Source organism: Buteo buteo, chromosome 19 (assembly GCF_964188355.1).
Source record: "Buteo buteo chromosome 19, bButBut1.hap1.1, whole genome shotgun sequence".
Lineage (NCBI taxonomy): Eukaryota > Metazoa > Chordata > Aves > Accipitriformes > Accipitridae > Buteo > Buteo buteo.
The window spans coordinates 356,552-380,198 of record NC_134189.1 but is presented as its reverse complement, the minus strand read 5'-3'; the positions used below and the strand labels follow the sequence as shown (position 1 = coordinate 380,198).

The window sequence follows — 23,647 nt, the reverse complement described above, 5'->3', positions numbered from 1 at the left end:
TGATAGCTCCCTCCATGAGGGCTAACCCAGAGCCAGTCTCTGTGCCCTATGCCCCGGCTGTGCTGTGTTGGCCATATGCTCCATTTCCCACCCCTATCTCGCTTCCTGGCTCAATGCTGCAGTAGGAATGAGCTGTTGAGGGCAACTAACATCAGAATTCACATCCCCATATTCCCCCGACAACTTTGTGCCCACATCTCCAGCTACATACCTTCCCAACATGGCTCAAGCCACTTATGCTCGTCCATAGCTTTAGCAATACAAGACTGCTGTTAAATGCTAATTGCTTACTAATGAAAGCTAATCATCATGCAATTAAACTTTAATCACTAAGCAGCTGGCTGAGATCCAATCCATAACAATGAAGGTTCATTAATAACTTTTTTCCAAAGTGCTCTATCCATGAAGACTATCCTATACTTCACACAGAGTCCAGCTAAGTGTATGAAATTGTTTGAAAAATATTTCCTCTGCCAAGAAAGAAAAACTACGCAGAGCACAACAGTGTAAGAGTAGCACAGTTTAGATTAGCTGAAAAGGATGGGTTTAAGATTCAGGGAACTCAAACTCCATTCCTGGCTTCTTCCATAACCTCAGGCAAAATGTGCAGCACAGACAGAACCTCTTCTCTCCAGTTCTTGTCTCTGCAGAGTAACATTCTCCAAGGCAAAAAAATGAGTTTTAATTTTGCTGTAGTTTCTAAAATTATTACATGAATACTCATCATACTTCAGTTTTATTTTTACTCATCTTTCTAAATCTAGGGAAATTAATCTAACCTCTTTCAGAACATATTTCTCTAATTAAAAAAAAAAGATATTGGGGTTATATAACTAGGTTTATAATGAGCAGACAGATGAAAATTTACTCTTGAAAAGAAAAAAGTTTAAAAATTGCTTTCTATATTGTATTTTTAAAAAATCTCACACCACCATCAGTAAGCATCTCAGTTTTGCCTGTACCATTCCTACCCCAGCCTGGCTACTGCACAAAACACTATGCTTATATAGCTTTTTATGAACCTGGTTTGCATCGCAGTGTTTGAAGAGCTTTCCTTTATTATGAATGGTAGAACATTAGTATAGCTGAAGTGTTGTTTTTGCTTATTCAGTGATCAAAGGATTCAGGCTAACGTTTATTTTTAAAATAAAACAGAGACTGTAAATTTTTTTTATTTAAAAAGTCTTACAAATGATAGAACATAATTCTAATAATCCATACAATATTATATAACAGAAAGTTATGAATTCCTACCTCCATAAATTAAGCTCTTATCAAACTGAACACACAAAGAGAGATTAAGAAGAAATATTTTTTCAAAATCAGGGAAAATATTTTTTAAAGTTTGCATTTTTCCCTAGTTGTAATCAAATATAGGGCTTTTTAAACACAGAGGCATGGAGCAGAATAAACTTCTGAAGTTCCTGAATGCCCTTCAACACTTATTTGGTAGTAACATTTTTCTAATGAAGCTAAGGGGATACAGATCAAATGACTAGCATCTGGAATTAGTCCAAGTTAAAAAAAATGAGTTCAGTTTAAGTTAACAAAACACAAACAGCACAACAACCCTCCTCCCCAATTTTGGGGAATCTTAACCTTTCTGCCAGCACAGCTTAAAAAGATTCAGGCTAAAATGATACATAAATGGATTGTATTCACTTGCTATGAGAATTTAGCAAGAGTTTGGCATCTCTACACTAACAGGCAACTTAAATCTTACAAAAAAGGATTGTGTGAGCTTGTGGATAGCCAGACAAAAAGCTCTAAAGCTCTGTTTAGAAATCTCCTGCACAGAGAAGGCCCCCTTCACATTTGGAAGAGCTTCTTAGAAATTAAAGTTACTTAAATGTATTTTTAAATGAAAACTGTACATAGATTTTGAGGATCCCTGATGCGTTATGGAAAGGCCACAACTGTGGCATGAGCAAGCTCCTTTATACATACAAGTTGCCTTCCAGTGCTCCTGGCTACAACTAATGCAAGTGGTTAAACATTTTGTTCTTTCCCAACACTCTATTGTCAGTAAATCTGTTTTCCGCTTTCCTCACTCCACACGGTAGACAAACAGTAAAATATAAAACCACACGCAAGCGCTGACGTAATGCCCATACTTTGGGATAAACTAACAGCAAAGGAGTCTGCTTAGTAAAGATGCACAGAAATTAATTCCCTGCCTACGCTTCATCTTCTCTCTGCCCCCATACAAAAGGCTGACGCTGGAAAAAGTCTTTCCTCTTTTCCCAATATCATATTTATGTTTAAGACCTCAACTAAACTGTACTTCCTGCCATCTACAATCCATGATCATCAACACACTGCACCAGTTTTACCTGATTTGTACTCACAATAAAGCCAAGGAAAGCCAGCTTCATTTCACAAATGTAATTAATGGCTTCAAATCACACAAGATATTGAAATATATGCATCAGAAATGTAGGTGTGGATTCTGTCTGCTCACCTCTTCGGCATTCGAGGCTTGTTGATAGCAATATACAGAACTGCTGTGAGCTACAAAGTGCTGTAGCCCTAGTCATTCATGCTTCTAGGTCCCTACCAGAGGAAGGCAATGAACTGAGATACAACAGGGGCTCCTACCAGGTTCTCATCTCTGTGGCAGCACACTCTTACAGACCAGGAGTCATGACAGCGCAGAGAGTTTCAGTAGCACAGCAGATGACAACGCCTTTCTAACAAAACCAAATCTGAAGTTCATTATTCAGCCTGTCTTTCAGAATTTCTTCTCCACCCAAAATTTCATGCTTCCTTATTTTTGTAACACTGCAGAAGAATACTAAAGATGCTGCAATTTCCCAAGGAATGAAAATGATTATTAAATTAATTGTACTAAGGACGGTCTTCAAGAAAGAGCAAGCACATTTCCGGCTCAGGCAACTAGGTGTTTGGACACAGTCCATCAATGAAAACCAAGAAGTCAACCACTCTGAGGGTAACTGGAAGATGCCTTGACACTCTGTGGCACTCCTCACTTGAGGGGTTAAAGCATACTAAAAGCTGTTGCCAGAGATAAAAATAAGCAATGTTCTCAATACACCCCTTTTTTTCAACCACTGCTAACAGGCAGGTTTTAAATTCATTACTGGTTTCCCTTTCCCCACAGTGAAAAATTAACAAGCTCCAGTGTCACTTCTTCCTACTATGGAAATTTCTCCCTACAGTTACAGGTCTAGGTGTAAGAAACACAGGTTTTCCCTTCCTGTGCTTGTCAGGCATATGGTCTTGAAGCAGCAGATTGTTATTTCAGCTGAACCCTGACCTGATGCAGAACTTCACTTGAAGGGCTATTTTTTTTTTTGGCAGGGGGAGGGCAGGTGGGTATGGGAGGAGTCAGGTTCTGCACATTTTTCTTCTTTAAAAAGAAGGATAATGAGTAAAAGGTCAGCATTTATCTCCCAACACTTAGAAAGAGTAGCACCATGGGCCTAAAACACTTTCAAGCAGTGGTGTCACCTGGGCACAATTTTGTGTTACAGCTAACTTGATCTAATGGTTATAATTACCAGCGGAAAGGGCCCTCCCCTGTCAGATGCAGCAAACACAGTTCAGAGAGTAAGTGGTTTCAGATGGCTAACCTGGCACAAAGATCCCCCCACTCCAAGCTAGTTTTCTGATTGATTAGTTAGCTAAAAATCAATGCACTTTGCAAATGCACAGTTGGTAGATCTAGCACAAGAGAAACAGTGGGAGCAAGCAGCTTGCGAAGAGGATGAAGTAGGATCACTCCTCTTGACAGCAACTCACTCCCAGCATGGCTTAGGGATAACAAAGCACACCTATGCCAAAGGAGACATTCAGAATAAACTGACGCCTTTAGGCTCATGGTGCTACACTACTCAGGTTTCTGGGGCTAGAAGCTGTTTTGCTTTGTTTTCCCAGAGGTGGCTAACCTTCCACCAATTTTCTCAGTACATACTGATTCCTTAGCTTAGGCATTTGATTAGCCACACAGTCAGGAACCTTTTAAAAGCAATTACTTATAGAGTGTGGGAGCATTTTTGTTAGGCTTTGATTACCCCAATCTGAGAATATAAGTAGCTTAATTCCTAGTGATCCCTCTAGGCACCTTTCTTTACCCAATTTACCGCTAGGCTCCAGAATGGTAGAGGTAAACAAAAGAAAACGGTTCTATGAAAGCAACAGAGTAAACAAAATATTATAGATAGGCAATCCTTATTTCTTCTATGGTACAGATTTCCACAGATAAGATACTGTGGGAGATCAACTATAAGGAGTCTTAAGTGGTCAAGAAAAACTTCTCTGTTGCTCACCATGAAATCTTGATAGTATATGTAAACCTAACTCCAGTCCTACCAACTAACAAAGGCACACTCAACATGAGCCAGAAGGCTGCCACTGCCCAACAGTAATCAAAAATTCAAACATCTAAGTATAAATTTGCGAAGAAGAGAGAGACATGCATTTAGGTTCCGAACTTCTATAAGCCCATATGTGGTTTTTAAACTTTCTCCAAAGTCAGTCTGACCTTCTGAACAGGCTTGTTAACAGTCCTAAAGCAGGTAGATTTCTCCTCTTCAGGTAAGTAGCAGGCTTTGAAAGATAATCCATGGAGAGTTGGACAGACAAAATTCCAGACTGGTGAGAGAAAACCCAGAATCTCCTTCCATTATACAGTAGATCATGGGCAGATTTTACCCTTCACCGCTTGTTACTCTGAAGTTCTCCTGACTGAAACCCAAGATGATCCTTGTAATCAGAAGCAACATAGGAAACAGGTTCGAAGGACTTCTTTCCATGTATGAGGATTAAAATATTTCTCAAGCTGGGAACGAAGCAGAGATTGATGAGAAAAGCATTAAATTCTTTAGACCTTTTAAAAGAGATCTTTAAAAGGGGGATAAACTAGTTTTCCTTTCACAGAGTACTGTCAGCAGAAACAAGAGCTACATTTACCTTCAGCAAGGTCAATTCTAACAAGGGGAGGGGGAGAGAAGAAAACAAAACAAAAGCAAACCCAGAAGTAATACCTGTGCTAGGCCAGACCCTCTTGTCTTGGAAAAAAAGGTATTTTATAAAAAAATTCTAAGAAACAGCATACTACCTCCTAGTGAACAGCTTTTTAGAAAACAATAGTAGAACTATCTTCTCGGATTCTGCAACTCAACCTAACACAAAGAATGTTCTCTGCATTGTTCTGTTCTTCACTTACAGCCTCTTAAATTTAATACTGAGAATAAAGACCATCAGTTCTTTTGAACACTAAGTCTGCTGACAACTACCAAAGTGACTCCATAATTTTGCCAGTTTCAAAGGTAACTAAGATTTCATCTCGCATGAAAATGAGTTTCTCATGAATAGGAAAACAATGAGAAGATAAACAAGGTAGGGAACTGTTTCCTTAAAGGTATTTATAGCAAACTGCATGCAAGTGTTAGTTTTCCAAAACTATAAATGCAAAGAAATGGTTGACATGACTGTAAGAAGAGAGACCAAAAAATTTCCAAAGGAAGAATATGGATATATTTTCAAACCTGCTGCAGGAATACCTGCTGTAAGATTCTTAGCATCGTAAGGCAAGTATCTTATCTCAAATCACTTGCAATCTGCTTTACCTAGTCCAAAACTCGGTGTCTGGCCACCTTCAATATTTGAAAACAAGCATTTTATAGGCAACAGAATCATCCAGCACTAGGGAGATGGCATTTTTTCAGTTCAAGATTTTGTTAGCCTTGGAACCAAGAATGTCTAACTGGAAGAAGGGCAGTTAGCACTCTTACTATGGTTTAACAACCAGCCTAACAGAGAAAGACAGACTACTTGGCAGGTAGCTCCATCTGCTGGGATATCTAATTTGAACCTCAAAATAAGGAGAAGGATTAAGCCATTCTGCATCTGAAGCAGCCCAATTAATCTGATCAACTATTCACATTCTCAGAACCCTGAAGCCTTCTAGAATGGCCAGAGTAAAAGGAACACCTTTTTGCCTGTGACAAAGGCAGACTCTAGCACTCTGGAAACCAGCTGGATAAGAGGATACATTTACACCATTTTCTCTCTAGGGTGAAATCAGATTTTAAGGAAAAGCTCAAAGCTCAGGAGAATCACTTCACAGTTTGATAAACCTTTTTAAGATAATACCTCTCATCTCAAATTCTTCTAGAGCCTCTGGTGCAAGTCAATCTCTGAGCAATCTCACATACATTCTAAGCCTTCCTTGAGATGGACTATGGGGCTGTTCTAAAAAAAACACTGCAGTAAGACACAGACATTTATTCATATAATATTCAATAATATTCATTAATTCATTAATATTCAATAATATTAATATATAGCCTCCCACGTTGTCTCTGCTGCTCCTTCCTCCTCAGGGCGAGGACTCCTCACTCACTCTTCCCCTGTTCCAGCGTGGGGTCCCTCCCACGGGAGACAGTCCTCCACAAACTTCTCCAGCATGGAACCTTTCCACAGGCTGCAGTCCTTCAGGCACAGGCTGCTCCAGTGCAGGCTTTCCCATGGAGTCATGGCCATCTTGGGGGCCACCCCCCTGCTCCTGCGTGGGCTCCTCCCCAGGCTGCAGGTGGGCATCTGCTCCCCCGCTCCCCTCCATGGGCTGCAGGGGCATCCCTTCCTCCGCCTCCTGCTCTGCTCCTCCTCCACCAACCTCAGTATCTGCAGAGGTGTTCATCTCACATTCCAATCCCACTACTCACTACAGGTTTCCCTTCTGAAATCTGTTCTCCCAAGGTGCTACCACCGTTGCTGAGGGGCTCGGCCTGGGCCAGAGGCGGGTCCAGCTTGGAGCCCGGGGAGCTTCGAGGAGCTTCTCACAGGAGCTGGCCCTGCGGCCCCTCACCCACCACCAAAACCTGGCCACACAAACCCAAAACAATGCTGCATAAGCAACATCAATAGAGCCAGATCTCTGAAGAAAATATTTCAACTCAATGGTACGGATACAGTCTAAATTTGGTGCGCATTTGCCCTTTGTGGGTATTACAAACAGTTTACATAGATTTTGAATTATGGCAGTATTTTATCTGCACAGAATGCATTACATGAATTATTCACTTCCAGGCTCATGACCCTTCATATGCCATAAACCAATGTCTTTCCTCACCCTAGACCAAATCTAAGACCTAGATTCCTGTATGCTTGTACACACATCCGTCTACTTTCTCCTGCTACCAAGCAGCTTCATGGTTTGCACGTCTGCTTTTCCAGGACACTAACACTGATGAACTGCATGTCAGAGGGAACAAAAAGAAAATGCACTTGCCAAGGAAGGGAGCACAGAAAATCAGCTGTCTTGAGCCAGAAGGCTATCCTCAGGCAGCGGGGCAAAAGAGTCTAGTTCAACAGCCTTTCCGCTGCCTGGGGATGCTTCTGGCAGGTACACCTCCGAATACCCTGGCTACCACCTTTGTGTTGCACATAACCATCTCCTAACTGAAGGGGGGAGGATATACTGCTTCCAGAGAAGAATACAGCACTACAATTTGCTACAATAGGATAAAAAGGTTAAGGAAAAAATAATCCTAGGAGAAAACCTATTCCATTATTTGTGACAGAGGTGAAAGAGAAAGATGGATTGCTCTGTGGACATAATGCAGAAGAGCCCAGCATTCAGCTAGGACACCTGTTACTGTGTTTGTTGTATAAGACATAACAAAACAAAGCACACACAGGAAAATGGTCCCTGTCCCTGAAAGTTCAGTCTTATAACTAGATTAAAAATGGACCCAAACAGAACAGTGGAGAGCACTGAAAGGCTACATATTACTTCTCATACACAGGAAGTAAGCAGTATTTCTTACAGCCTTAAATAGGAAGGATGAGGAAGAAATAGTTTTAAAATCAAACTAGGAGATTGTGAATCTGAGTGACAACGGATTAAGGATGATGTAAATTAAAAGTCACGTTTTGAAGTGAGAGTCTGAGAAGTCACCATGAATTCAGGAACATTTTTTAAGTTTGTGGCAGAAGAACATGGCTCTAGAGCAAAAAGGAAGCTCTACAAGACTCTGGAAAAAAGTGACCAGATTACCAAAAGATACCCAAAGGCATGGTATTGCAGGATAAAGGGGAAGCACAAGCAGAACTTCAGTGAACCCCCCACAAAAAGCTGGGAGTAATGAACAACAGCCCCTGCCAAAAATAGTGGAAAGCAAGGAAGTAATCAAAAGAGGACACAGATGGGAGACAAAGGTGGAATAATACTTCAAGAGCAGCACAGCTGATAGTGACAAATGTAGCTGACAGGGAAAGGAAAATGAAGTACTGGATCTGAACCTTAGCTAGGAAGAGATCACTGTAAACACTGATTACAATTGTAATAGAGCACAATCGAAGCTGCAGTGGAGGACAAGAGCCCCAGACAATGCACTCAAAGAATTTTGAGATGAAAAAAGGGAAAGGAAATTAAGAGGTAGTTGCAAGGCAAGAGAGGCCACAGGCATTTTGTACCCTTCTTTCTTTAAAAAAAAAAAAAAAAAAAAAAAAGGAAACACTTGTGTCTACAGGTACTATGAGTGAAAAGAAAAGCTAGGAGTTGAGCAAGTGATTAAAGGAAAGAGGTAGAGAGAAAGGACACAAGATTCAAGGGAGATAAGGAGATGTTCCTGTACAGTGCCATAAGGGCAGATTAAAGGATTTGGAAGCGAAGGAAAAAAAAAAATTCTATTTGTGACAAGGAGATGATCATAACGGTTGGAAGAAAGTGACAAAGGGTAGGCCAAAGTGTATTGTCAGAAAGTCATTAAGATCCCATGCAAAGAAAGAACTAGATGTCAAACAACATGCAAAACCCATATAAAAATGTTGTGGATAATGGGCTAGTAATATTTGTCAAGCTTGATTAGAGCCTATCAGTGTAGCCCATTTCTGCCGGGCATACGCCCTCTGCAGGTACAAGAACACAAAAAGGATTGCTGGAGGACAACTCAACAACTTGCAGAGAAGGCATTTGCTGTTGGGAGAACAGGGATCATAAATGAAAGACACACCCTGAAAACAGGAAAAAGGGAAAATCAGGCTGGAGCAATCCAAATTCAAAATACCAGTGAACTACAAGACATATGAAAGCACAGCCACATTGCAAGTAGAATCCAAACAGTGGTGGAGATCCTGAAAGAAACCTTGCAATTATCAGAGATAAGAAATTCAGCAGTTGCATCAGAACAAGCATGCAGGCACAGCTCAATGAAAACCAAATGAAATTTATTGACTTTGTTTAATGAGAGGCTAGAAACAAGAATGCAGGCCAAATCAAGTTAGGGCAAAGCAGCATGTAATTACTGTCAAAGAACAGCGAGTGAAAATGCAGAACAAGCCAGGAATCAAACCTGAAGAGAAAAAGCTCATGGGGAGGAAATGAGCATGTTCTATGTAACAATACAGAGCAAAGAGAAGATAAAAACTGGATCCCCACACTGTTTAGAAAAGCAATAATCTGAAGACAACAGGAAAAAGTAGTCTAGTGCCTCTTCTTCCATGGTCCGGCCCAGGACAGAAGGCATAATGCAAAAGGTAACCATAAATAAAGGGATGCAGCATACTGATGATGGCAAAGAAAGCATCATACTGCGGTTTTAGCGTTGGCTTCTGTCTAAGAAAATCAAGAATAGCAGCTGTCTCCATCCACAACCAGGTGGTTGTAAATAGTTCTCCCTTCGTCCCTGCTTTAATTCTATGTATTTCTTCTCACTCGTATACTCGTGCGTTGGAGAAAGTCAATTATCAGTATGATTTGTGGTATAATTTGTATTGAATTCATCAATACTAAACCCACTCACGTTTCACTTAAAGCTTACAGACCTCTGCGTGATTCTACTCTATCCACCTTCTTTTGTAAGCACTGCAAATTCTCCTACAGTTGTGTAATAGGTATTACAGTTGCAGAATAACTTAGGCTGGAAGGGACCCCTGCTGAAAGCAGAGCCAACTTTGAAGCTAGATCCAACTTCAGAGGTAAAGTGGGTTGCTTAGGGCCTTGCCCTGTCACATTTGTGCATCTCTGAGAACAGATATTCTACAGCTTCTCTGTCATTCCCCCTCCCTCAATCCATTGTTTCACCACCCTCACTGAAATTTTTTTGCCTAATATTTAACTGGAATTTTCTTTGTTGCAATTTGTCTCTGCTGCCACTTGTCCTTTCACTGTATGACTCCGAGAAGAGCTCTAGAGAATATTAAATATCTAACAGGATAGAATAAGGAGAAAAAAGATCATTGTAGTCATGAGAAAGCCTTTGGACATCCAGAACTTTTAGTAGGTAATGAGCACCCAGCTTTTGGATGCCTGAAAAATCTGTCTGATCAGGTGTGGCAGAGATCTAAACGAGGTCATCAAAAGGACATCACTAGAGATTTACTTAAGATGAAAGATGATCGCTTAAGACATGAGAGAGGAACAAGGAAAAATGGTATTCCAAATGGTATATATATTGCAAATGAAAACAAATCATTTTGTATAGCAATGTTAGGTACTCACCATCTCTCTTGCAATCTCCACAGCTTCCTGCAGCCCATAGAGCCTGCCACAGACCAGGTAGATCCCATTGGCCCAGAGAATACAACCCTCATGGACCCAAAATTCATTGCTGTCAAGAGGTAGTTCAGGAATTTGTAACTCCAGCTCAGTGCCACCTTCTGAAGTGGGCATAGAGGGTTTTGAGTCCAAAGGAGTCTTTTCACCACCACTGCCACCATCAGTGGTTGCTTTTTTACAAGAAGCTCCCCTTGAAAGTGACCTAGAGGCTCCACTACAGTCCTCAGAGCGGTGCCGCCTTTTAAAGCGGGGATGAGCAGCTAGGCTTCTTTGTTCCTTCTGTTGTTGCTGTTCCTCCTCCTCTTCTGTATCCGTCTTGGAACCATTAGAAGCACTTTTGTGCCGTACCTTGACCTTGCTCTGCATTTCTGTGGCCCTCTTTGGAGGCGGGTTCTTGGGCAAGGTAGCTGCATAATCCTGGGGGTAGAAAGGACCAAAGAGGTCACCCATGTTACGATAGCTGGCCCATTTGCCACACAGGCAGCAAACCAGATGCCCTAAGACAGAAGACTCTGTTACTACAGGGCCCTGCAGCATGAAAGTTGAGGTGGGCAGCACTTTGCTCTCCGCATTGCTAGGAGGGGGTGTTGAAGACCTTTGCCCTTTCCGACCCCTCACCAATTTGTTCTGCTCCTCTTCCTCCGCATTAATGATTGTGCACACAGCGCCTAATTCACACTTGTTTACCACATGAATATAAGGGAAAAAGGACTTATTCTTGGAGTCAGTTTTATCTACAGGCTGGGTAGCATATTTAAGCTTGATCTCTGGTTCTTGAGGCTCCACAATCGGAGCAGCCCGTCTAGGCTTCCGCTTCCGTGGCTGTGCTGCAGGTTTTCGCCTCTCCCTCCTTTGCCTCTTTGGCTTTGGCTCACCACCACCTACCCCTTCTGAAGACTGGGAAGGTACTGGTGGGGGTGGCGGTGGTGGTGGCAGTTGCTGCTGTTGCTGCTGCTGCTTCTTCTGCTTGTTCACGCTCCCAATTGGCCTCCCCTTTTTCTTTCCAGAGGGAAAATATCCCTTTGGAGGGAAACCATCTGGCTTGGGTGAAATGTTTGTCACATCTCCATCTTTTTCCTCAGACTTTGGGTTTGGTTCAGAAGTAAACACACTAGAAGGGGAAATTGTTTTTGGGTCGGAAAAGGTCAGAGTTCCAGCTCCGCTTACAGATCCGTCAGACCTTCCCTGACCACCTGACTTCTGAGAAGGTAGCGGTACTGCACTGGATCCTGCTCCTTCTTTACCCACACTGGCAGTTTCAGGGACCTCTTTCTTGGTTTTATCATCCTCACTGCTTTGCCACTCTTCTGAAGATCTTGGAAGAGTTATTTCACCAGTTGTATCCTGGCTTGCTGTCCCCACTTGATCTGACATGTCTGCTTTCCTCTTTTCAGTCTCTGGTCCATGTCCAGCCACATTTCCTCCTTCAGGTCCACTCTTAAGAGACAGGATGTCATCAAGAGTGACAGTATCTGCACCAGTTTCAGCACTGTTGGTAGAAACACTTCTCCTAATATTGGGAGATGTAATTTTTTGAACAATAGCTTCCAGTTTTAATCCTCGCCCCTTTCTGGGGGGCAATATTTTGGTCTTAGCCGGGCTTGTGAGGGAAACAGCAGGGCAATTCCTATTGTCAGGACTTGGCAGGTCCTTGAAGGAATCTCCCTTTGCAACTGACTTGCCAACATCTTGGCTTTGAGATGAATGGGCATAGGAGTTGTAGGTTTTATCAGCTCCTTCTTTTGCTGAAGTCATCAGTCGCCCTTTATCTTCACTGCCACTGTTCTTCATATCCTGTGGCTGTCTTTTGGTAGGGATAGGCGAGATGAAAGAACGGACTCTCCTCCTCATAATTAATGGATTTTGAGGAGACTGGTCTTCCTGGCCAGGGAGCCTGAGCATGGCATTACTAGGCTTGGGCAAATCTGTAGATTCCTCTCGTCGATGCCCATCGCTTTCTTGAGGGCAAAATCTTTTTTGGTTGGCTGCTCCGAGAGGGCCACTGCTTTTGGCAGGAGAAGTTTGCCGAGACAGGTCCCATCCAGATTCATGATGCTGCAACTTCTGGTTGCCGTGTTTTAGTTCGGTGCATTTGCTCTGAGTACTGTCGCTCCCCATAACACAGCGCCCAGCTTCCTGGCTTCCAGTATCATGATAAGAGCCACCTTGAAGGTACATCATTCCATCCTTGTCATTTTTTAAGGGACTCCTTACTCTTTCCAAAAACTGCTGTTGTCTTGGGCTCTTCCTTGCTCCCTCCTGCCTGTGCTGAGCTGCAGCAATCACACCTTGAGCCGCGCTGCTTGCCCAATCTTTGTATTCTTCTTGCTGTTGCTGGTATATCTGTCTCTTGTAATGATACTGGGAATTTAAACTCTGGTTAGGGTCACCAAAAGCATGAGGCCTAGCATTTGTGTGATATGCTGAAGCCAAAGATGTGCCTTCTGAATTCTGAGGGTAAGCAGAATGCAAGGAACCCCTGTTAACTCTTTCAGATAGTGTCATGTGTGGGTTCATGTGATGCAGATCTGTCCCTGGGCCTCTGCTTCTGCCTGGTGACATTTTCAGCTTATCAGCAAGATCTTGAAATTGAGAAGGTGATTTACCCCTGCTGCTTCCAGTTCTGCCAGGTGCTCGTCTCATCTGCATCGATCTGCTGTCCTGCTGGGGAATGTAGTCTGGAGCAGCATCGGAGACTGCAGCTCCAGGGCTAGCATTGCCTCGGAAAGATTCATGCTTGATGCCAGCAGGATGACAATGGTCTCCTGTTTTTTTATTATTGAGACTAGCTGAGCTCTTCGATTGTTCAAAATCTTCTTCTTTTATTTGCCCACTGTGAGCTTTCATCTTTGTTTCCATGGATACTAAACCACCAGGGAGTATTACTGACTGGCTCAAGCCAGGGGCAAGACGTTCACTCCTTCCACTTCTGGCCTCAGGACCCATGTGCCCCATTGGGTGAGGGCCAGGATCTCTGACAAGTTGCCTTAATGGAGATATGTCACAGATCACTGATCTCCTCTCTGAGAGCGCTCCCCCTTCATGGGCAGAAGACTGAGACTCCACATCAAACTTTCTAGCAATAGGGTAATCAGCTAGATTTATCTGCTTCATGTCAGGAGCTGTGCTGCTAGACTTCCTGTCCCAGGGACCCCAGTGAGGGCCTTCCAGGAGAGACCCCATATTTTTATTTAAGAGGCCTCTGTTGGTCAATTCATTTGTTTGACTAATTAAGATATTGGGCCTCATGGCTCCCTCCAAACTCCCACCCATCCCAGAATGCTCCTGTGCATTCCTAGAATACCTTCTGTCTGGATGGTGGTGGTACCCCTGTAAGACCTCCTGTAGGAGGCTAGGAAACTTCTCATTCCTGCCTTTGCGCTCACTGTGTCCTGGAAAATCCCCTTTTTCTTGACCAGAAGGATACTGTGGAAAGCCACCAATATTTCTCTGTATACCAGCTGCTATATTATCCTTGTAACTGTATCTTAAACTGCCAGGAGATTTGGAAGGTTCTGTTCTTGCAGGAAAATTTGGCCCAACAACTGCATGACCAGGCTGGCTGTTCCCCTCTCCATTATGGTTAGTGTTATCTCCACTTTTGCTCCCTTTACCTCCTCCTTGAGTTTCTGGCTGCGTCCCTGCATGCCCAGCTTCTTTTGCTCCACTAGCACTAGCTGGTGCCTGAGTGGCTGTGGAAGCATCATCTTGTGTAGGTTTATCTTGTCCACCTGACTTTTCTACTCTTCCTGTCATGGCTTCCCGGGAGACAATTACCCCAACTGCCTTTTCATTCACTTTTGGGGCATTTTCCACAGCCACCACAGCTTCCTTCCCATCAGGGGAGGCCACATCTTCCCTAGCTGCAGGGCTGCTGCTGAGTTTTGATGGCTCATTCTGAGAGCCTTGTGCTGGTGAGGAGTTGGATCTCTCTAAGTTACCCCCTTTGTAAGTGGTGTCTGAGCTGGTGCTCTGGCCACTCAGCTGTCTCACCCTTTCCCCATGATCCTCTGAACTACTGGAACAGCCACCATCAAGGGACTCTGCCAGGGGAGACTTGAGTTGCTCCTCCGCCTGGGAGGAGCCTTCTGAGTTGGTGCAGCTGTCGGCCTTCTTTGAAGAGGATGACCTTTTGGAACTTTTTTTCTGAGGTGCCAAGGCATCCGAGAGCAACATGTGCTGGACTGTGTTGGGCAGATTGGCCACTTGAGAACTTAGAGCACTCAGGCTGCTCAGCCCTGGATCTGTGAGCCTTTTTTCCTGCAGTCCTTCCAGCCCAAACCCCTTGAATCCCCCTGCATGAGCATTGGGGCTTGGCATCATAGATGGTGTAGGACTAAGCTGAGGCATCATCTGCAGGATTCGGTTTCTAGAACCCATGGACATGTTGCCTTGCCCACACTGGAGATTTTCTCCACCTGGCATGAGTGGAGAAGGGGTAGAGCTGCAGCTTGGAGACTGAACCACAGATGCAGCAGGAGATGGATTAGAGATTGGACTGAAGTTTTGGTGGAACTGCATCGGTGACCTTACAGGAACTTCAGTCTGGCTGTACTGTCCCACTTGACTTTGAAGAGAGAGCTTGGTGGCAGCATTTGAATACTGCATTACATGCTGAGGTGGGTGCTGTTGCTGCTGTCCCTGCTGCCCGCTTTGGGGCAGCTTAGACTGCTCAAAACTTTTCATCGGTTGAGTCTGAAAGCTGTAGTTTGACTGGGTCCCATATGCCTGTGCATTGGAACCCACAGCATGGCCTTCATACTGTGACCCAGAATTCACGCTGTAGCTTCCATCGTAATTTTGTCCTGACTGGCCAAAACGCTGCGGGGAAGGAAAAGAGGAGGAGGAGGATGACGAAGGTGGCTGATAGTGTTGGCTGAACTGACCCACTCGTAACTGGTACCCAGAGGCAGAGGAAGGCAGGGTGGATGGCCGCTGCATTGGCTGCAAGTGTGAGGTGCTAGAAGCAGACTGGCTGGAAGCCTGGGGTAAAGGCTGATGAGATTGATAGATCTGCTGTCTCAGCTGCTGCACCTGCTGCTGCTGGCTAGAAGCCTGCTGCTGATACTGGGCACTCCCTGGAGAAAAAGGACCAGTATAATCCTGTTGATAGTGGGATACACCCCCAAGGGCTGAGTGCTGTGTTTGAAACTGGCCCACATGTCCCTCACTCCCATACTGACTCCCAAAGCTACTCCCCTGAGGGGGCCCATAGCTCTGTACTGGTCCAGAAGGCCTGCGCTGAGGTGGCTGCTGCCCTCCTGACGCCACTGGATCTTTGTTGGCAGCCATATAGTAAAACTCTCCTGCTTCTTTTCTGAAACCTTGGTAGCTCTGATGGCCAGAGCTCTCACCAGGCATTGCTGTAGAGGCTCCTGCTGCTCCACGACGTCCACTGCCAGCACCTCCTCCAAAGCTCTGGAACATCTGGGCCTGCTGGCGGGGGCTGAACTCTTCCAGTCGGGATGAACTGTGCACTTCCTGCGGGTAGCTCTGCTGGTTTCCGTGGTAACTACTTTGCTCCCGAAAGGACTGCATGCTGTTCAGCAGCAGAGCAGCAGCTCGAAAGCCCTCCTAAATGGGGAGAAAAAGAAAGAGGAAAAAAAAGGTATAACATCCACATCTCCCAGTCACACCAATACCACTGCTCAATTTCACTGTTTTAGTAGCAATTAAAATCTAGTATTTGTCTCCTACTTTCTGGTACATCAATCTGTATTCCCTCTCCTTGCAACTCTCCAACTTTTTAAGTACTGCAAGTAAAAGGAATCACTCACATTCAAGAAAATACAAGTCAGTAGCCTACTACCAGCTGGAGTGTATTTTCAGCATTAACATTTCCCCTGCTTATGTGTCCCTGAAGAAACAAACTTCCAACAGTATTTTGCAAAACAATCCTCACCCTCCAGCTATTATCTATGGCTATTACTGGGAGTAATAAAATATTTTGCTACCATGTTTAAAGATGCAACAACAAGAATCCTGCAACCCTCTCAAACCACACTTGGATCTACTGTAGGAATGATAATCCAAGGCCCATGTTTCACTCTGGGAAAGATCTCCATTAGAAAACACTCAAAACAATTGACCAAAGCTCAAACCAAGATACTCCAATGAAAAGGATCTACAGGAACCTGTGAAAGAACTGGCACAGGGATGCTCAAAGACATCTGCTCCATGCTTTGTTCCTGACGACTCCAGTGACACTTAGGTGAAAACAAACCCAGTAAGACAAAACATGGTATTTTTTTCCCCTACCTGCTTTGTTTTAAAGGATGGAAAGTCAAAACAAGTCCACTCTATTTGAGCAAAAGGGTCTACAGCTTGCTCCCTTAGGACTTTTATATCACCTTGAATGAAACTTGACTGAAAACATTTGTCACCCAGAATATATATTTTTGAATACCATGTATGATCATCTACATTTATACAATCAACTCCTAAGTAAATGCACTTCAGGAAGACTCTCTTACATACTTCAATCTATTATTCAGTGTGTAGATTCATGACTCATCCTCAAGGATTGGACCACAGCTGCAAAATTGTTTGGGGACCCTAGCTAGTCCCTCTGTAAAAGCCTGATACATCACTAGACACATTAAGTGTGGTAATGAATGAGTATATACATATACATTGTCCTTTTAAAAAAATACTTAAATAAATAAATAAAAATCAATAAACAGATTACAAAAGCATTTCATTTCTGGACCACCTTGTGGTTTTCTCTTCCTGAAAGCAAACTGGATAAAGCCACCTGAAGAGACTTCTTCCTTTAAATAAATGGTAAGACAATGCTCACACTTTTCCAGGAAACAGAACCCTGACTCCTCAGATTGGAGACTTCCTGGAAGAACTGCCTGCATTATGTTTTCTCATTTAGCCATGTTTCGTGCTTGCCACATTCAACTGAACCCACTCAGAACTGAAGTCTAGTTTTGCACTTGAAAGTTTTGTTCAAGTAGAAGATCACCAGAGTCCCAAGAAAACAGGCATACAAATGAGGAGATGCAGGCAATGTCTGGCATCATGCTCTTTTCCCATCTGCCTCTCAAGATTATTTTTTTTTACTAATATGTATATCATATACAGAAGGCTCTAACTCTACCATTAGGGTCTTTCAGAAAGATACCCTGCTTATATTTGGGGTTCTACTATCTGTTTGTGCATGCAGGCTACAGAACACACACGAAAAAACCCACTGCAATGCATGTCTCCACAATCCCTCTCTGCTAACTCAAAGGCATCTTTGTGTTGTAGCCTTGGTTCATGCAGCTTGATGTCCACAAGAATATTTACAAAACATTTACTAGAATCAGAAGGGAACTTTCAAATTGTTAATACTTCCAATTCTGTCTCTCCCCGTCTAGGAAGTCAACTTTACTGCTGTTTTAATCCTATACTCTAACATTTTAGGTGTCATACTGTAAGAAAGATCTGCTGTTCTGCTGAACTTCCACTTTTTTAGCATTTTAAAGACTACATATATCACATGAATAACACTTTTATAAATGCCACACTGTGCCAATCTGTCCAGTTTGGGCTTCTTATGGATAAACCCCTCCTTATTCCCAAATTATTCCCTTTGATGTTTCATCAGTTTAAAGCTCCTGCCTTCAAAACTGGGATACCTAATGCAAGCTTCTTTCTCCTCTTTTGTATGACTTGTTGTTAAGGTGAAAAATGGGACAAAAAAAGCAGGAAAAAACCCATACATAGAAACAGAAGGAAGTTATCAAACTAAAGGTAAGAGAACATCTACTGTAACTGGCAGATGTTAAAAAGCAGCTTCTCTAGATAAGTAGTTTGGCGCTCTGCAATCAGCAGCATTCATGTGCTATGGAGACTGCATGCACACCCTGACAGTCACGTGCTTTGTGTCCTCTTCTCATGAAAGCAACACTTTCATCCTCATCACAGGCTCAGTCTCTCACAGAATCTCAGCCTAATTTTTATATATGACTTTTAATAAAGCTTACTTTGCATAGCCTGAACAAGGTCTCAGGAAGCCTCTTTTGTATTACATCATACAAAAACTTTAATCACTGATTATATTCATCCTTCTATAATAATACTAACAAAGGCTTGAAAACTGCTAATATACATTAACAATACTAGGAAACATTCTTAAGACTTCCTCACTATTAAAAAAAGAATCATTTTAATTACATAATGGAACAGCGACAGCACAAGATGCCGTAAAATACCTTTAGGAACACAGATCCAGTAAAGATCAACCTGAGGCACAAATTCCTATCCTCCATGATCTTATGCAATCACATAATATTTATTTAGGCCAGAAGATCCATATGCTAATTCAAAACAGGAAGAACATGTTTTTCCCCTTCAATTTATTAATTTTTTTAATCTGGGATTTTACGCTAACAAATAAATAAAAAATTTTCATCAGGAGAACTTAAATTACTGGTGCCCTAAGCAAAAGCTTTCAGTTTTCATGTCTCCTACAGAATAACACTTGCTTTGATTAACTCACAAGGAGCTTAACTTGAGTAACACAACCAGTAGAGTAGCAGCCAAAAAAAAGAAAAAAAGCATTTCATTAATAACAGGAGTAAGAAAAGATAGGAGGTGCTTCAATCCATTACATCGCTGATAACTTAAGACATATAGCACATTTCCTGTCATTAATGTACTATAAATACAGGATTATTACAATTACTACTGTAATAATCTTTCTTAATAATAACAGCATTGCAAAGTGCTTAGATCTAAGTGCTATGTTCTCAGCAAAACCACCAAGAATAATTCCATGGGCAAGCCTTGTTAATAAAATACATTCAGACAGATGAGGCCTTCAAAGTCTACCTAGATCCACAGGAAAGATATATTTATTTGATTAAATTTTTACTAGAAGCCTTTAAAGAAAACATTTTCAACTGCTCCACATGCAGGAACCCAAGAGAACGATACACCAGCTGCAACTACAGACTACAACACAATCATATTAAAACTCCATAATGGTGGTGTACATCCATAATCCCATCCCCAGCAGAAGGGGCAAAGTCCCACCTCCAAAAAAAGTGCTCCATTAACAGCCACAAATTACACACATTTACAGTGTTTTCCAACACACATGACAAAAACATCCAAAGCCTTCCACATTTATTCAAAAGCAAGGTAAAATTCTGGCACAGCTTCCACTACTCCAGTGTCACACCTACACTCTCACTACATGTGCATCCAGCTCTCTCAATAAAGCTTCATGATTCTCTTCAAATATTTATAGCCTGTAGCTGTAGAGCCATCTAAGCATATCCATCTAGAGATTATAGACCACATCCACTAGGCTAAGCAGTTTCACTCTGCTCCAGCACATTTGTTTCCTCCCCAATAGCCCAGTAATCAAAATTTGCCTTCAACCTGGTAGGAACAAAGGAAGCATATTACAAGCTTGTGTGGCTGATAAAGAAACAGCCTCACTTACAAAATCACTGCACATAAGTCACAAACTGAGAGAAGCAGTAGGTCCTCTTATCCATATCTCAGACTTATTTGTGAAACATCTGAAGTTATTTCAGGCAGTCTTCCAACCCGTCTTCTCCTCATGAACTTATTTTTAAGCACATCTGCAATGCAATTTTGTCTCTTGTTTAACCGTCTGAAACAGTCTTGTAGAAGACCTTTGTTAACATAGCAGTTCCTCAAAATATGGAGCTACTGCATTGTGAACCTACTCTGAGCAAGATTATCAAATGGTAGTCAACAGCACGTAAGCATCTTTCAACAGTTCATGCATGTATATGAGACCGACCACAACCATTGCTGATTAACAGGGTTCATCAGTACTCCCACACCAAGATTACTGTGTGAAATGATCTTCTGCAACATACCGTGCTAGGTTTTTTAAATCCATATGAATCTTTAAAACTTCTTTGTCCTGACTATCAAAGATTGGACAAATACAGGACAGCTGTCCAGATCTTCCCATGTAACACTGATGCCAGCCAGCATAGTAGTGCATCACTACAGACAGACAGCTCAAAACAAGTGAGACAAAAAACAAAATACTGTGGGGATATGCTTAATTCTTAATGATAAGCCTATAAAGGAGCAAATGAAACCAGCTCACTTAATTCTGTAGGACGTAAGTGAGGTCTTTCTGCTTCGTTAAATTTTCTTTAGATTTGGGTTGACTACTGTGACCCATCTGTGGAGAAAAGTCTCAGGCAGCAGTCAAATGTAATATATTTTCAGTGATCTGTCAAAGACCTCTCACTTCCTAGCATGCTTATCAGGAGAGAAAATGTAGTTACAGGCAGGTGACAAACAGTAAGATACCATTTTTCATAGTCCAAAAATGTACAGGAACAAGTGAGGTTTTTATAGAGTGTACAGGCTTCTGATTAAAATAGACTTATTTGCCAAATGCTGTGCAAATAACAGAGATATACATACATCTCCATAGCCATTTCTAGTCACAACCCATACAAAACACAAAAATTACTGGTTTTGTCCTTCCTCACTTATCTTCTTAAAGTAGCAGAGCACACCCACAACCAAAAAAAACCCACCGAGGCAGAACTTGAGTATGAGCAACTCAGTGGTATAATTTGTAAGTAAACAATCCCCAGGATCCAAATTAAGCCTGAAATATAGGAAAAAAAGATTGTACTGAGTATCATTTCCATTGTCAAGACCAAGTTGCTAACCCGCATTTCTGCAGGTACACAGTTATTACTTGCACACCTGAGCAATGGCTGGGAATAGACTGAACTTGTTTCAGTTTGGGAGGAACATTACCCACTCTGCTGCTTTTAAGAGAAGGCAAATCAGCTATGCCACAAGTACACGAACTTAAGGATCAAACCTAAGACTGCACTTAAAGTAACAGGTGTAACTTACTTCTTCTACATTTGATGCCTTTTTAAAAGAAAAGGGAAACCACTTTTAGTTTTCAACTTTAGATGTGATATGGAAGTAAACCGAGACAGCCAGCACTTAAAAATATCACCAGTTTGTCCAAGCAGTAATACTGCTCACTTCTTTCTAGAAGTTGTGGTTACCCTGAACTTTAGACAGATCCTCTTCGTACCTTTCTATAAAGCTGTTTCAGATCCTGCTCCATTAAAAGTTACTTTTGCATATTAGAAATAAACAGAATGATCTAAGACATGGGAAACTCTGCTATTGTCTTACTCACCACTGCACTTTTAGAGAAAACTGCAGTCAAATCTGGCTCTCACAAAGCCATTGTAATTAATTCTATCAAAGAAGCCTTACTACACCACAGTATACAATTTTCACTGAGAGTGCCAGAACCTGTTGAAGTAGATAAACTGAAGTAGCTAAAGTATCTTGGAAAGTATATAAAAATTGAAGTTAAAACCAGAATACTGTGTTACTAATAAATGGAATTTTACATTCCAAAAAAGAAAATTAAAAAAAAATCACAACCTGTCCTAAAAACACCCATATGTAATTTTTAAACATGCTTAAGTGTCTAATACTAATACATATTAGCAATGTCTTGCAAATCAATGCTAATACCGGTCTCGTCAAAAAACCTGAATTTCGTCCTGCCCAATGAAAAACTTCATCAAAAGATTCCTCAGATGAGCTAAAGTTTGGCCAAGTGGATTGTAACTAGTTTCCATCATCTCACAGATACACTATGCCTGCTTTATCAAAATGTCTGTACAGCTTTTCAGAAAGTCAGTATGTATGAGCTTAAGTACAAACAATTAAGGAAACGTTTCTCACAATGGGTGAAGAACAGATGAACGTGGCAGAAGGAACACAGTGAAACACACTGAGCTTTGTCAGTTGAGAGAGGAGAATGTTCTGGGGATTATTGTGCTAGATAAGATCTACATTCACTTCTTATTTCATATATTTCCCTAAGCGGCCACAGAAAATTTTACTAAGCCTGAGTCATTGCATCTTCCTGTCTCACAGGGGAGATGTGAACAGACATATTCAGAGTATACAACTGCTATAATAAAAGGCATCATATGAACAAACAACAACAACAAATAATCAATTTTGCATGTGGCTATTATTTGACTGTTGATTTCTTTCCCCACCCCCGAACTATTTTTCTAATTTTTTTTTCAAAGAACATTTATCTAACACCATATTAAAAATACCCAACCAGATTTTTTGCAACTGCAAGTCTTTCTTACTCACTACATGAACAGAACTAAAATACCATCTCCAGTTTAGCTCTGCACTTTGAGTGAAGTGTACTGTTAAATTCATACTCTTAAACATGAAGTAAGTTTGACAAAAACAAAATTTTGTTGTAAGCTGGTATTAAAGTTGTGGTGCTAAGAAAACATGCATTTCTATAAATATAACTAATGGTCAAAGTTCAGCAGAATTTTATCTGATTTTATATGTCTGGTTTTATTACTATGTCATTGGTTCTCAGTCTCAATCGACAGCACAGAAGCACTTAAATAGCTTTTAAAAATCCACAAACCGATTGCTGAAAGTTATCGATCTAAATTTTTAACAGCGCTATTTTAATAAGAATCTAAGCAAATCAGTCAGATTCCATTTCATGTCAAAGATTAAAACAACAATTTTGGTTTCACATATAGGGTCAGTCCTCTCCGCACTAGCTTAAGAGGACCAGCCTCCTCCACAGTGTTAACACAGCCATTAATGCAGCAAGCCAGATCAGGGAACTGATACAGTTGAGAAACACTTCTGTGAGGGAGAAAAGCCATTTCTGAACTGACAGATCCATTCACTGTATCACTACGCAAACATTTGTACCAGCAAAATGGACACAGCAGGAACTGCTTAAGTGGCATGGCTACTGAAGTGCTCTTGAAATCAGAAGTTCATATTTAAAAGGCTCTTCATCTTCACACAACAGTCAAACAACCCTTCCCAGCATCAAAATGAAAATAATACTGAACCCTCAGCTCCTCATTTCTTTTCTCCAAGCTGCAGATCGGCTGACTGCACATCCTAACCCAATTCACTACTCTGAAAAGTCTGGCAACTCATTATATGCCTCTTACTGCAAATTCACCTGTGTCTATATCTCTAATTCCTCCAAACACTCAAACATCATGTCTGCTTCGTCAATACAGCAAAATCTGAGCAACCATTTCAAGGACAGCTTCTCATCTGTTCTTCACCTCATCAGACATG

At 41.8% G+C, this 23,647-nt stretch overlaps 1 protein-coding gene across 9 annotated transcripts in view; it reads right to left on the bottom strand.

The window, feature by feature from the left end:
- TCF20 (transcription factor 20) overlaps positions 1-23,647 on the bottom strand; it is a 131,953-nt gene that overhangs the window by 28,798 nt on the left and 79,508 nt on the right. For 8 of the 9 annotated variants that reach the window (XR_012653610.1, XM_075051524.1, XM_075051523.1 and 5 more), the window contains one exon: positions 10,469-16,099. Coding sequence is in view for 8 of the 9 variants with exons in the window: in XM_075051524.1 (XP_074907625.1) it covers positions 10,469-16,099 (5,631 nt within the window). In the remaining variant the exon portion in view is untranslated. Of the gene's footprint in view, positions 1-10,468; positions 16,100-23,647 lie in introns of those variants that run through there. The other variant, XM_075051530.1, reaches the window with a different exon arrangement.